This window comes from Lethenteron reissneri, chromosome 17 (genome assembly GCF_015708825.2).
Source record: "Lethenteron reissneri isolate LAM-NWPU_2019-01 chromosome 17, ASM1570882v1, whole genome shotgun sequence".
In the NCBI taxonomy this organism is placed as follows: domain Eukaryota; kingdom Metazoa; phylum Chordata; class Hyperoartia; order Petromyzontiformes; family Petromyzontidae; genus Lethenteron; species Lethenteron reissneri.
Window position 1 is genome coordinate 1,530,019 of NC_083795.1, and position 14,829 is coordinate 1,544,847.

Here is a 14,829-nt window from a genome sequence, read left to right on the forward strand (position 1 = left end):
GTGCCAAGTTTGGCCCCGTGAGATGATGCCCGGTGGGGGTTGTGGTGCCAAGTTTGGCCCCGTGAGATGATGCCCGGTGGGGGTTGTGGTGCCAAGCTGCAGCAAGAGGCCTGCTGCAAGCGAACTGTCGGACCCTCATTCGGCACCCTGCATTGTGATGGCCGGGTGTCATAGAGGGCTGCTTAGCACCGAGCGTATCCACGAACACACCCCTGCGCTCCCCAGCTATGAACACGAAAACCCCCGCGTCGTCTCTCCAGTCTGTTAAGACTGCACCCGTGCCTTGTGTGTGTACAGCAGCGATGGATTCCTCATATTAAAAGTGCAGAGTGCTTCGCGTCCGTCCGCACACTGACTCCAGTTGTCACTAATATATTTTGCTGTCTTTTCTTGGATTTTCTGTTTGCACATAGTCACTTTAAGATGTTTTCTTCTTCATGTTTTAGTTTTTTGTTTGTTGCGGTTGCACCCGATTCAAGAGCCGAATGGCTCAAAGGGCTATACCAAATACATGAACTTGAAATGAACTTGAACGAACACAGCCATCTGCATTGCCAAGATAAACTAAATCGACCCCCATTTGTTGATGCTGGGGTCAGATCGCGAGAAAACAAGACCAACGTGTACCTCCACCATCCTCCACCATCCTCCACCATCCTCTACCATCCTCCACCATCCTCCAACCGACACAGTCGAATGAATCGTGTTGTCACGTGAACAAACGCGCTCATGTGTATTGCTTCAGAACACCGGCGTAATGGCGAGCAATCCGCAACATTTAACTGTTAGGAACCTCATTTCTAATTCGGCTGTGTTGTGTGGTGGAGGGTATAACGACATACGTTGGTGTTGTATTTACATGATCTGACCCATAACAAAACTATGGATCATGACAGTGGTCGCAGAAGGCTACATGTTAAACACTCAACCCCAGATATTAGCCCAGACACTCGCCGCTACGAACGAACACAAACACCCTGCATCTCTATCCTCACACTAACTCCACGCTCTGAGCACGGCACCCTGCACATCGACTCTCACTGACGACACAGCACCCCGCATTCCCACCAACACACCGACTCCCCGCTGTTGCAGGCGAGCAAACCGATATCGTCCCGAACACAGCGGTGACTCCCAGCCACGAATAGCGCCGCGTCACGCATCGCCACCACTGTCGCAGACTCTCACCGTCTCCCGGCTGATGCTTAGCACAACGCCGTCGCATCGCCTACAACCCCCACTGCATCCCACTCATCATCATCGTTATCGTCATCATCCCAGTGCCCCTCGGCACGGCAGTGACCGTTGCGTCCGAGCTGCTGTTAATCCAGCACCCCGCTCCGCGTAAAACACCACTGCCTCCCAGCGACAAAGCCAGCACCCTGCACTCTCAGTCCGCCCCGGATGAGTCTGTGTCAGGCCGCTGGAAGCAAGTGCTGTGAGCGAGCACCTCGCAAGGCCGGCACGGGCCCACGAGCGGGATGGGTGGCCAACAGCCCGCCCGGCCGCCTTTGTCTCCCTCGAGGCGATGTTTACACCTCGGTGGACACCGAGCCCCGGGATAGAGAAATCCACTCCAATTTAGACCGAACGCAGCTCCACCCCAATTCAATGTCAGTGCACGATACACAGCGGCTCCCCCCCCCCGTCTCCCCCTTCCATCTCCCCGTCTCCTCCACCCACCCGCCTTCTACTCCCCAACGCGTAACGCGCGGCTCCTTCGCCCCCCCCCCCCCCAGATGTCCGTTCCGCTGCATTGGCGCTTCCTACCTCGCCCGCCCGCACGCCGCCCTCGTATCCGCTCATCCCTGGGCTGGGAGCCAAGGGGGAGAGAGGGGGGGATAAGTGGGGGTGGCTGGGTGGGTGGGTGAAGAGAAACGCACAGACACACAAACGTACACACACACGTACGCGCGCACACATGTACACACGCGTGCGCACGCAACCTCTGCCGGAATCGATGGCGCAGGCGCGCTGAGACGCTCTGCGTCTAGATAAAAAGGCGGCCGGGCGAGTGTGTGTGAGACAGAGAGTGCCACAGCCCCGCCACGACTCAACAACAACGCCGCAGCTCGAGAGCACGAGGGCGACTCCGACCACGAGAGACATCATCACAGACGCCGCGTTCAGCAGCAGCAGCAGCCCCCCAGTTCCAAAGGGCAGACGTCGCACCAACCTCCCGCCATGTACGCGAACGAGCGCCGCTCCGTGAGCTCCCTGCGCTCCCAGCAGCCGTCGCGCCGCGTCTCCCCCGCGTCCGTGCGCTTCGCCGCGACGCCCTCCTCCTACTCGTACCCGGGGCTCGGCGCCGTGAGCCTCTCCTACGCCTCGGCGCCCCACTCCGCCTCCTCCTCCTACTACCAGTCGTCCGGACTCGCGTTCGCCGAAGCCTTTGACTTCGCGCAGGCGAACTCGCTCAACACCGAGATGCTGGCGCTGCGCTCGCAAGAGCACGAGGACCTCAAGGGGCTGAACGACCGCTTCGCGGGCTTCATTGAGAAGGTGCACTCCCTGGAGCAGCAGAACCGCCTGCTCGAGACCGAGCTGCTGGCGCTGCGCAAGTTCGAGTCGGGCGGTGCCGGTGGCGGAGGGCAGCAGCGGCTGCGGGAGCTCTACGAGCGCGAGCTGCGTGAGCTGCGCGCCCAGGCGGACGAGGAGCAGGCGGAGAAGGCGCGCATGGAGGCGGCTCGGGACCAGCTCCGCGGCGTCCTGGAGCGCACCGAGGCGAAGCTGGAGGAGGAGGCGCGGGCGAGGGAGCGCGCCGAGGAGGAGGCGCTCCGGGCGCGCGAGGAGGCGGAGAGAGCGGCGCTCGCGAACGCCGAGTTGGACCGCAGGTGCCGACACCCCGTGCACTCACTCTCACGCTCTCTCACTCTTTGTCGCACACTCTCTCTCTCTCTAACACTCTCTCTCTCTCTCACACATACACTCTCACACTCTCTCAGACTCACAATCTCTCACACTCACACTCTCTCACACTCTCTCTCACACTCTCACTCTCTCGCGCGCTCTCGCTGTCACTCACTCGTTCGCACGGGGCCGTGTGCGCACTCCGGTGAGCGGGCGCATGAGGAGTGGACGGTCGGTGGGTCATGGAGAGGATGCGCCGTGCTACCGCGGTGGGTGATCAACGTCGACGTCCATCACGGGGCGACCGCGGCGGTGGTCCTCGTCGACGCGTGTCCCCTTGCTCGCACGAGCCGCTGAGGGCGACTCTCGTCTCTGGTGCTGTTCGGAGGCCCCGAGCCAGTTGTGGAAACTCCACATTCGTATGGAGGGCATGGGACGATGGACTCGGTCGATCCCTCACCACGATTCGAACTTGTAACCCTCCAATGGTTAAGCAAGTGCTCTGCCAAAGGGTTTAAATCATACTGATGAAGTTATATTACGATAATACCATAATATTATCACAAAAGCAGAGTGATTTTATTATCATACTATTAGTAGTTTTTCACGCGTGAAACATCGCATCCGTTCTCCCCGTGGTCGCTTGGATTTTCCTCCGGGTCTTCCGGTTTTTCCCTCACTTAGAATCACCATCACGCGTTTAGAGTATTTGGCTGCTTTACATTTCCACGCGACGATCAGCCACTTCGTTGAGCTGTCCTTTGTGGCCAGGTCGCTACAGAGCTCAGTGGGCCTTGACTAGTAAAGTAAAATAACAAAATAAATCTCCTTTTAGTTTTCGTAGTTTAGTTCATTTCCCGCAAGCCGAACATTGCTCTCTCCGCCAGCGGCGCTCCGTCTCACCGCGACCCCACGTGGAGTCACCCAGTCTCTGTCCCCCGCGACCCCGTGGCAGGATCGCGTCTCTGCTGGACGAGATCGCTTTCCTGAAGCGCCTGCACGACATGGAGATCTCGGAGCTGCTGCCCCAGATCCGCTCCGTCACCGCCGTGGTGGAGATGGCGGCGGAGGCATCGCGTCCGGACCTGTCCGTGGCCCTGCACGACATCCGCTCGCAGTACGAGAAGCTGGCGGCCAAGAACATGCAGGTGGCCGAGGACTGGTACCGCACCAAGTTCCAGGTTGGTTGCTTTGTCGCCCTCCGTCTCTCTCTCGATCTCTCTCTCTCGTCACCCCCCCCCCCCCCGTGTTGCACATTAAGAAACGCGAGGTGAAGTCGTTCGTCCGCTCTTAATGTCTCCTGGGTTCGTCATCGGTGACAAAGTGCATTCTGGGTGATCAGAACACACATTTTTGGCCGTGCATCCTCTGCTAAGCAAAGAGATATTTTCGACCTTTTTGTTTGTTATCTTCCCCCATGATAACACGCGCGTCTCTGTGCTCGCAAAGTCGGTGGTGCGGTGCGACGCAGGCATCTCCCGCGTGGCCGGCATCGTGTGGACGGTGACGCGGCACGGACTGTGACCCCCGCGACCCCCCAGGTGGTGACGGAGAGCGCGGCCCGCAGCACGGAGACCGTGCGCTCCATCCGCGAGGAGAGCTCCGAGTACAAGAGGCTCATCCAGTCGAGGCAGTCGGAGATCGAGGGCCTCAAGAACATCAACGAGTCGCTGCTCAAGCAGATCCAGGACCTGGACGAGAAGCACGGCGACGATCTCGCCAAGCAGCAGGTGGAGTGGGCGAGTGAGCGGGTGGACGGGTGGGTGAGCGGGTGGACGGGTGAGCGGGTGGATGGGTGAGTGAGCGGGTGGGTGGGTGAGCGGGTGGATGGGTAGGTGAGCGGGTGGACGGGTGAGTGAGCGGGTGGACGGGTGGGTGAGTGGGTGGATGGGTAGGTGAGCGGGTGGACGGGTGAGTGAGTGGGTGGATGGGTAGGTGAGCGGGTGGACGGGTGGGTGAGCGGGTGGATGGGTGAGTGAGCGGGTGGACAGGTGAGTGAGCGGGTGAATGGGTGGATGACGTAGCGAGCAAGTGAGTGGTTGAGTGCTCGGGTGGGTGAGCGAGTGAGCCAGTAGGTGAGGTAATTTAGTGAGTTAATTTAGTGTTAATTGATGCGAGGAAGAGTGATGCAGTCAATGGGTGTGTGATTGACTGAATTGATGCTTACGAGGGACTGAGTGATCGAGCAATTGTGTGCTTGGGCATAAACGACGTGAGTGTGAGAATGAGTGAGTACGTGAGCGAGCGATCAAGCGAGTAAATGGGTAAGGCAATGATTGAGTGCACAGGTTACATGAGTGAGTCAGGGAGGCCGATGAGAGAAATGATTGGCGAAATGATGAGCAGGTGAATGGGTGGGTGAGCGAGCGAGTAATGATTGAGCTTTGCTGTGTAATGATCCAACTGCCTGGGGATTCTGAATTAATTATTATCCCATTAACTTAACTACTGGTATTTACGTATTGTGTGATCCAGTCAGTACTATGGGTGTGTAACTGAAAAGCATTGGAAGGTTGTAAGATCAAATGATGGTCTATTTAGTCAAATATTACTTGGGGGTTGATATAATAACCACTTTTTGGGTCGTTAAAAGAGGTTGTCATATGGAAAGAGCGGCTGAGTGAACGAGACGAACAATGGAGTGAAATGTGAGAAATTAACGTGAAATATCCACTCCTGGATGAAGGTCACCAGCAGAGATGAACGCTGATTCATGACGCCTTGAAGCAGTGAGACGTTTGACTTCCACTGCACTCAATTCGGTCTCGGGACGCGAGCGGGCGAGACCAGACGGAAGGTCTTCTCGCAGTTAGAAGTCTCCCTGCTCAAGAACAAAATAGGCGGTGCCCACCCGAGTTGGCAGCCCTGACCTTGTGCTGGAAATTCCACATTCCAATGGCACGGGCTGCTCTTATATTAAGCATAAATCCACTTGCAATATGCAGAGCTGCTGTCAACACACGTCAATGCTTTCTTGCTGTAATCACTGGCACTCGCCCGTTGATTGGAGTCCTCTCCTGCCGGCGCACGCAGGAGCGGATCCATGAGTTGGAGGACCACATCCGGGACGCCAAGAAGGAGATGGCGCGCTACCTCAAGGAGTACCAGGACCTGCTCAATGTCAAAATGGCGCTCGACATCGAGATCGCCGCTTACAGGTAGGAGCGTGCAGGTGGGAGCGGCCGTCTCTGCCACGAATCGTGGATGGCCACGGGTGGCCCGGGGTCGAGTTGGCTGGGCGCGCGTTTGTCCCGCATCGGCTCCGTTCGGAGCCAGTGCGTGGGCAGGGTTTGTAGAATGAGTGCTTCAAGGGGGGGGGGGGAGTGTGATCGGGATCAGTGTCGGATTTTCCTAGGAGCAAAAGTAGCTATACTACATATGTAGTATGTACATATGTAGTGTAGCTACTACTACATACATATGTAGCTACTACATATACTACGGATCCTCCTCCGGGAATGTTTGTGACTTTGCGAGAGGCAGCGCAGAAGGGTCCGTCCGGTGGGTGGCGGCGTCGACGAAGGAGCAACTCTCGCGTTGTCTTCTCGGCCACGAGAGGGCGCGCAGGTTGCTCGCGTGAACGTCCACGATTTGAGCCGAGAGAATTCCTTCTCGTCTCGCGTCTCCGAGTCCTCGCGAGGCAGCATTGTGGTGTGGGGAGGGGGGAAGGGGCTACTCGGTGTAATTGCGCAGCGACACATTCGTCGTCATCCTTCGGTCATCAGTCCATCAGGATTGAACCCCACGTGATGAGAGGGGCTGTGTGCCCACGTCATGGACACGTCGCCCCGTCTTGATTAGTAAAAACAAACTCCAGCAGCAAATCGCGCACTCTCGGTTGGCGGTCGACGTTCTAAGTGAGGACTGAGACCCTCAAAGTAATGCCCACCCCCCCCCCCCCCGTGGTCACCCCCACCCCCCCGTGATTCGTGGATCAAACGACTCACTCGAGACGCGGTTGTACGATAGCGTGAGCGAACGCTGTCGCAAGAGGTCGCAACGCTTGGGGCCAACGGTCCTTCGCTGACGACGCGTGACGAATGAACGAGCGCAGAGCCTGCAAGACGCTTCCCCTTTAACCTGTTTTCTTTTCAACCGCAAACACCATCCGCAGGAAACTCCTGGAGGGTGAAGAGATCCGGTACAGCTACTCGCAGACTCCGCTCTTCATCTGACGCGCCGCGGGGCGAACGCGCGTCACGCTGGACCCGCCGCGGACACCCGGACCCCCGGACCCACATCTCTGCCTGTCCTCGTGACATCCCTCTGCCCACCGGCCCGACTCTGCCTTGCCAGTGCTGTGAACAGCAGCGTGCGCATGTGTGGCACTTATACAGACATCAGCTAGCTTAGCAGTTCGATTCTGACCACTTATTGTTACTGGACTGGAAACGAAATAAAATTTAAGCAATCATGGAAACAAAAACCACGTGAACTCTTCGTGATCATTTGTTTGTATAGCATTGTGGAGTTGTTTGATCCTCCTTTTTGTTTACTCTTCCCCTTCTCTTCAAGCAATCCGATGACACTCGTGCCGAGGATCTGTCGAGCCTCGATTCCACCTCCGCCCGCGTGATTGGCCAGGGCTGTAGAGGGGGGAGGGAGGGGAGGGAGGGGAGGGGTCGTTTGCCTCCTGGGCCTCCGATCCAAGAGGAGCTCAGAAGGTGCCGAGATGAATCATCGGCGATGGACTCCTTCGATGTCGCTCTGCCCCCCGCGCCATTCGCTCAGCCAATGAGGGCGACGCACGCCGAGTCAACCCCCCCCCCCCCCCGCGATTATCACGATTCCTCGTCGCGATTGCATTAAAAGAACAACACATGGATTATTTTAGTTTTTGTTAAGCCAGGTAAGAACTCACGAGACCAGGATAGATTATCAGGCTCCACCGAACACAAAGCTCACAGCAGAATGCAGAAAGAGGGCATCACTAAGATCACGGAGGTCCCTGGAGCTCCTTCTCTGAGTGACCCCCCCACCCCCGATTGGGAGCGCAGCAGCAGCAGCAGCGCCTCCAACCTGGTCTCCCACGACTCCCACGTGGGAGTCCAGGAGATTGCAGTCATTGCACTCGTGAGTACATTACGCCATACCTACTGGTGTTATAAACACAACGCATGCAACAATAACATGCAAAACAGTGCAACAGGCGTATCGCCCTGAGCGGGCGACATACAAAGTTTGCTCGTGAAGTGAATGTTGGTTAGACGATCACGCCCACGTTCAAATCTCAGTCACGGTTCAGCCCCCAAAATGTTCCACACTTGGAACAACTTTTATCAACGTGAGAAACATAATTTAAAAATAAAGTAACAAAACACCAATTGTGACGCCACACACGAAGAAGCACAAACAATGCCTGCAGGTGCCTGTCCACAGCGTTTACAATCAATTAGCGCCGCCACCCGCACCACCCACCCACCCACCATACCCACCCACTCACCCACCCACCCCACCCACCCACACAGCCACCGACCCACCGCACCCAGCCACCCCACCCACTCACCCACCCCACCCCCACCACCCACCCCACCCACACCACCCACCCCACCCACCCACACAGCCACCCCACCCCCACCACCCACCCCACCCACACCACCCACCCCACCCACACCACCCACTCCACCCACCCCACCCAGCCACCCAGCCACCCAGCCACCCCACACCACTCACTCACCCACCCACCCATTGCAGTGCCACCACGAGGCCTCCCCCACACGAAGGATCACGCGCGCACGCAGCACAGCGCAGCTGGTAAACAAACAGCAGGTAAACAAACACAGCTGGTAAACAAACACAGCTGGTAAACAAACAGCAGGTAAACAAACACAGCTGGTAAACAAACAGCAGGTAAACAAACACAGCTGGTCAACAAACACAGCAGGTAAACAAACAGCAGGTAAACAAACACAGCTGGTAAACAAACACAGCTGGTAAACAAACAGCAGGTAAACAAACAGCTGGTCAACAAACTGCTGATAAACAAACACAGCTGGTAAAAAAACACAGCTGGTAAACAAACATCTGGTACACAAACAGCTGGTAAACAAACACAGCTGGTCAACAAACAGCTGGTAAACAAACACAGCTGGTAAACAAACAGCTGGTAAACAAACACAGCTGGTAAACAAACAGCTGGTCAACAAACACAGCTGGCAGGCCCGCGGTGCGCCCCCTACCGCCACGGAACGCATTTGATCGATCGGCCTCCGCTCGTTACGCGAACATTTGCTCGTTTTGCGAACAATTGGAGTCTAAACTCAAATTGCTCGCCGTAGCAAATTCTCGTAGAAAGAATGCTCGTTAAAAAGCGAGGCAAGCCAGTGCTGTTCAATAAAAACAATACGATTAAGGGCTGGAATATCACCTCCACCTTTATACCGTTATTCGCTATGGGAAAATAACTCCCGGTTAACGCGAGTTCGCTTTTCGCGGCAATTTTCGGGAACGCATCCCCCACGTTAAGTGGGGACTTGCTGTATAACGACCCCTTTTAGCGCTGATTCGGTCAGCACTCACGTCTCCGGGAACGCATCTAGAGCGCTAAGCGAGGTCTTGCCTGCACTCCGTGTTGAGTATGTAATCAAAACATCATCCCCATATCCTCGATGAACACGTATTAGTATCGCTTTCAATAAAAAACAATCCGAAAATTATTGTAAAAACGATTTGAAGGGGGGGGGGTCATGGTTCTAGTAGCTTGGTTTAATGAGGACAGCAACAATCAGTGCATGAAGATAATACGAACAATATAATATATAATAATACAAATGTTGATTGAAACTCTACGTCAAATAATTACAAAAAGTAACGAGAGCGCGTTACTTTGACATTTTAAAATATGTGATCACATTCACATCACTTTGTAAAAGTCCCAGGCAGGCCTGTCCCCTGGTGCCTCAAACCCTCTGAAAACATCCTGGACCCCGGCCCGGGAATGCGGAGTGAGCAACGTCGCCCAGCACTCGCTCGAGCAATGGGACAAACACAACAGAAGTCCCCGAATTCTAACCCCCTTGAAAGTAACCGAGTAGCCAGGGGGTGCAGGGTGACCCACTCTTCGAGAGCAACCCTCTCCGACACCGATCAGCGGCTGCTCATCTGCTGGAGCACTCAAAAGGGGGGGGGGGCTCAACCCGGCACAGCATCTTGGAGGCGAGCGAGGGAGCGGAGTCTCATCACGAGCTGGAGCTGCTGCCGCTGGTCACCAGGCTCCCGGGTTTCCGCATGCCCCGTCCCAGCCCGCTCCTAAACGCCCTCTTGAGGACCGAGCCGGACCGCTCCTCCTCCTCCTCTCGCGTGGTGGCGCTCGCCGCCCCCGCGGCTGCTGCCCGCACCGCCGCGCGACTCCTCTCGCGCAGACGCCCCGGGGGCCGTGGTCTCAGCCCCCCGGGCGCCAGCTCCGAGCTGTGGCCACGCGGCTCGCAGTGTCTGGCCGCCCCGAGGAGGCGCCCCATCCCGTCGAGCTGCAGAGCCGCGCCTCCGTGCGGACGGTGCTGCTCGGCTCCTCGGGCTGCGTTGGGGCGGCACGCGAGCGGCAGTCGGACTCCAGGCGCGGCTGCGAGACACCGCCGCTTCTGCTGCGAATTTGACACGCGTGGGACAATGTTGAACTGGGTGCTGTTTGCGGGCAGCCCGCGGTGGCTTCGCTGCAACAGAGACGGTGACCGCGTGGTCCCACGTGGGAGTTGTGGGAGACACGCTTTCACACGCGCTTCTGCGGCCGTCTGGAACGCTGCTCTGTTCAATATTAAGAAGCCACCGGCGCTACTGCACTTTTAAATGTCGATTTAAAATCCATTTCTTTAGAACTGAGTTTAGTTTGTTGATCCTCCCCCGCACCTCCGATTAGTGCGGTTGGCTACGTACGGTGCGAAAGAAGTTCAACATGCATACAAAGACCATCGCCAGACATTTGACCGAGAGCTTAAGATTCTTAGAATAATTTTTAAGTCACTGGCAACAGAGCATTTACAACCAGCATAATGCAAAATAAGTACAAATTAAGGTGATACAATCGCAGCGGTATAAAGAAAAACAAAATGATCACTCCTTTTGTCTTAAAATACTAGCACATCAAAATGCACAGTTGGCTAATTATTAAAATAAATCCCTTTATAGAAGTGAGAGAGATAGGGCAGCCCGATGGGTTTACAGAGACTGCTCTTTAAAATGTTAAAACGCGGCGCCTTTAAATCTCTGGTAAATGTTAAACGTGCTAGTAATGCCGACTTTGAGTAACACAAACATGTCGAAAGAATTAAAAGTGTATGCTTAGACTCGTTTGCAGACAAAAATGTTAATTTAGCCATATCGATCTAAGACACACAACTGCACCATCGGTGAACAGATAGCATAAAATCTGTTTGGTTCGTTGAGTGCCCGTAACATTAAACCGTTCTAAATCACTCTACCCTCAAATGTGTTATTAGAATCTCGAAAAGTGCTTCTGAAATTCGGAGTCAACAGAGGCTCGCATCGTGTCAGCCATGTCCATGGAAGTTGCTGCCACAGAACTACTTCGAGAGTTACTTCAATGGACTTCACCAACACCAGACAGCGCCCATGCTGTGTAGACGGTGTTCTATGAAAGTGAATCATCGTACGAAGCACGCGTTAATGTTATCCTTCAGAGATAGTTTCAAGTTTATTTTGTGAGAATTCAGGAGAAGTATTATTTGGAAGAGTGAGCTGGGTCACCAAACGTGACAAAAAACGAAACAAATTGCAGCAATGACGGAAAGCGATCGGAAAACAAAAACGTAGCGCACCAGTAGCACACGAGGAATTGAAGATAGTCGGTAGATAAATCAGCGTTAAATAAAAACTCAATAGTACATTACATGTGGCGCAAAATTGGCTCGGGCAGATCACTCCCAGATTGATCACAGTGGACAACGAGGCGACAGCGACATTCAACATGGATAGGCCGATGATATTTCTCATCATATGCGTCAACAGCAAAATATATGTTGACAACAAAAGCTAATTTGGTATAAACTAAATTAGACCATTGTTCAAATTTAAATGAGGTCGGTTTTTTTGGTGCAGTCATGGGTGACCAGGATGAGATCATAAACCCGCTGCACCTGAACATCTGAGCAAGCCAGGGTGACCGCAACCTGCGATCGAACGTCAGGATGTGAGCAGCGCTCGGTCACGTTGGTTGTGGCCCTCCCGTGGCGCACTGCCGCCACGCCAGCCGTATGCCCCGGTGGCCACGGTCAATCACCTCCACTTCCCTCCCGAGATGTGCTCACCTGGGCTGCGCCGTTGCCCGCCTCGCCCGCTGTCCAAGCCAGTGCTCCGATGCAGGCACAAAGGACCACGTGTTTGACCAATGCGTAGCTGCAGCGACACGGACACAATTCACTGCTTTACAACAAAATGGATGAAGGGTGTCCGCCAATAATGTCTACATTGAACGAGTGTCTTTACTGTATGTGTGCTTTGAGTGTCCTTGTTATGTGTGCTTTGTGTATACATGTACTGTTATGTGTTTGGTGTGTGAACGATGGTATAATGCCAGCCTCCATTATGTGCCCACGAACAGCACTTGCTCCAACAGTTACGGCTATCGGGGGATCTTTATCTTTTTTATAATCCCAAGAAACATGGGATATTGGGTCAAGGTTGGCCCAACGTTGCATGGTTAACGCCAGAGGCAAGTGAATTTTGAAACCTATCTTTGTTCATCCCCAAGTCCCCGATATGGCGTGTGAACATTAAATTAGTGCCCAATGTGGTGTGTATGTATGTGTTGAACTTTATTCGCACCGTACGCAGCCAACCGTGCTAATCGGAGGCGCGTGAACATTGGTACTGGGGAGATGAAGTCAGCCAGGAGTGGTCCATCCAACGCTCTCGTTTGCCATGGGAGCATTAATAGGCGCTCGCTAACAGCTCTCGTACCTCTGGTCTATAACCCGAAAGAGAGAATCGTTGTTTTGGATGTGCATTTTTTATATATATGTGTTTTTCATGAAGTTAACTTATATAAATTTATAATGTATATTTTACATGCAACTGTTATTTTCACAGATACATTATGGCAGTGCCGCCAGGCCATATTTGTGTGTATAACATGAAAGTAAATGCAGCATGTGATTTAAAACGTACGAGGACTTTGGATTTTAACATTTTTAACATTTTTACGGGCAATTTCAGATTATTTACGCTATGTTATTTGCTCACGAGTCCACACCCTAACGATATTGACGTCACCCCATGCCGCTATTATTAAAACTTTTCGTTATCATTGAGTGCTTGACAAACCTCCTGATTACACTGGTCAACAAAAAAAAATATTTTTTTCTGGCCTGGACTTTTGCAGCTGTTTTAGACTAATTTCAGGGTGCTGATTCCAAATCTGATCTCAGATTTGCTCTATCACATCTCATTTTTATGCTATCGGCATACCCCATTTTCATTGATTTTACCCGAAATTAACTGTCACTTATGATTGCAAGTTGTTGCGAGTCAGTGACTGCTTTAGTGTTAAAATATGGTGCTGTATTTTTAGGATAGTGTGTTTATAATATCATTTTATGTATATATCCACATTTATTTAATATTTTTCTTCTGCAGTTTTTATTGAAAAAGCAATATTTGATATCTCAAAACCCTGATGTGATAGACAAAAACTGATGCCAGATTTGGAATCAGCACCCCAAAATCACCTTAAAACCGTTGGAATACCTTATGCCAGAAAAGGTGTGTTGACCAGTATTATAGCTTCATTTTATTTACTTTAGTTTCATATACGTTTATGTGAGTTCTCAGATGTGCCTGCCTCAGCAATGCAGGGAAGTTAAGTTGCCTTTCTTGAAATGGTGATTGGACCCAGCAATGCATTGGTCCTTGTAGACTCACTTAAACAAATCTTCCCTTCGTACAATGTGCCAGCAACATTTTGTAATTTAACTTTTAATATCAATTAGTTTATTTAGTCGTAATGTTTTATGACTACTGAAGGTTTTTTTTTTATTACCCAACGAATATTGTTGGTAATTATTCATATGCTAATTAAAAACGGGTCAGAAAACTTTTAAACTAATTTCTTATCAGGCTCCATGGTATAAAGTGTCGTCTCCAACTATTATTAAAGTACACTCAATCTCTTTTATATTTATATATTTGCGCTACGTAGGACCATTGCCCAAAATGTCTCCTGTTATATATCTGTATTTATTTTTCCATCAGAGTTACAGTGTTATTGAATTTGTTGAATGTTTTTGTTAGTTACTGCTGGGAACCGTGTGAACTGGGCGTCATGGTAGCGTCGTCAATTCCGCTTTTAGGATCAATCCGATGCAAACTTTTGTTTCGTATCATCCGTAATCTCGCATCACGGCCTTATTTCGAAAATCCACAGCGCATTCTTCATAATAATACACAGCCGTATAGCGCATTCCTAATAACACAGACATCCTGACATCACAAGTGTTCAATTAAAGCGCACTCACCTCTCCATGCGTCCCGTTATGAGAGCCGCGATGAGCTTCGGGCACCGCCGCCTCGCGCTCTGGCCACCGTCGCGATCGTCTCGAGGGCGGCGAGCGACATCGTCCAGCCCTGGCGTCACCCAGCAGATCAGTGCCTCTGCTAGCCACGTCCGTTCACGCACTTAGCCGGCACCGTGCGATGGAGCGAATGCATTAGGACTCAAGGAAGTTGAGCACACGCGTGTGTCTATATATATATGTCAAGCGAGAACAATGGCTAACAGAACGGCACGAGTGTTCGCGTCTGAAATATAGGGAAAAACAACTCAAGATCGTCGTATAGGGGCGAGGAGCGATGGACGTGAAACAATGGCACGTGTGTGTGTGTGCATTGATGACAAATGCATTAAGCACGGGGACAGGTGGGGCCCGATGTGGGTAATAGAAAACAGCGCGGCGGCGAGACATCTCGTGAGAGTACCAGTATCATCATCCTCATCATCCACGACAACATCTCATGTGCATGGCCACTGAC

General features: G+C 52.8%; 1 protein-coding gene across 1 annotated transcript; it reads left to right on the forward strand.

The window, feature by feature from the left end:
• Positions 1 to 1,904: 1,904 nt before the first annotated feature.
• LOC133343303 (neurofilament light polypeptide-like) lies at positions 1,905 to 7,277 on the forward strand. Its single transcript, XM_061552780.1, has 5 exons — positions 1,905 to 2,834; positions 3,806 to 4,031; positions 4,392 to 4,580; positions 5,884 to 6,008; positions 6,965 to 7,277. The coding sequence occupies exons 1-5, from the start codon at positions 2,185 to 2,187 to the stop codon at positions 7,023 to 7,025; spliced, it is 1,251 nt and encodes a 416-aa protein (XP_061408764.1). The 5' UTR covers positions 1,905 to 2,184; the 3' UTR covers positions 7,026 to 7,277.
• The last annotated feature ends 7,552 nt before the right edge of the window (positions 7,278 to 14,829 follow it).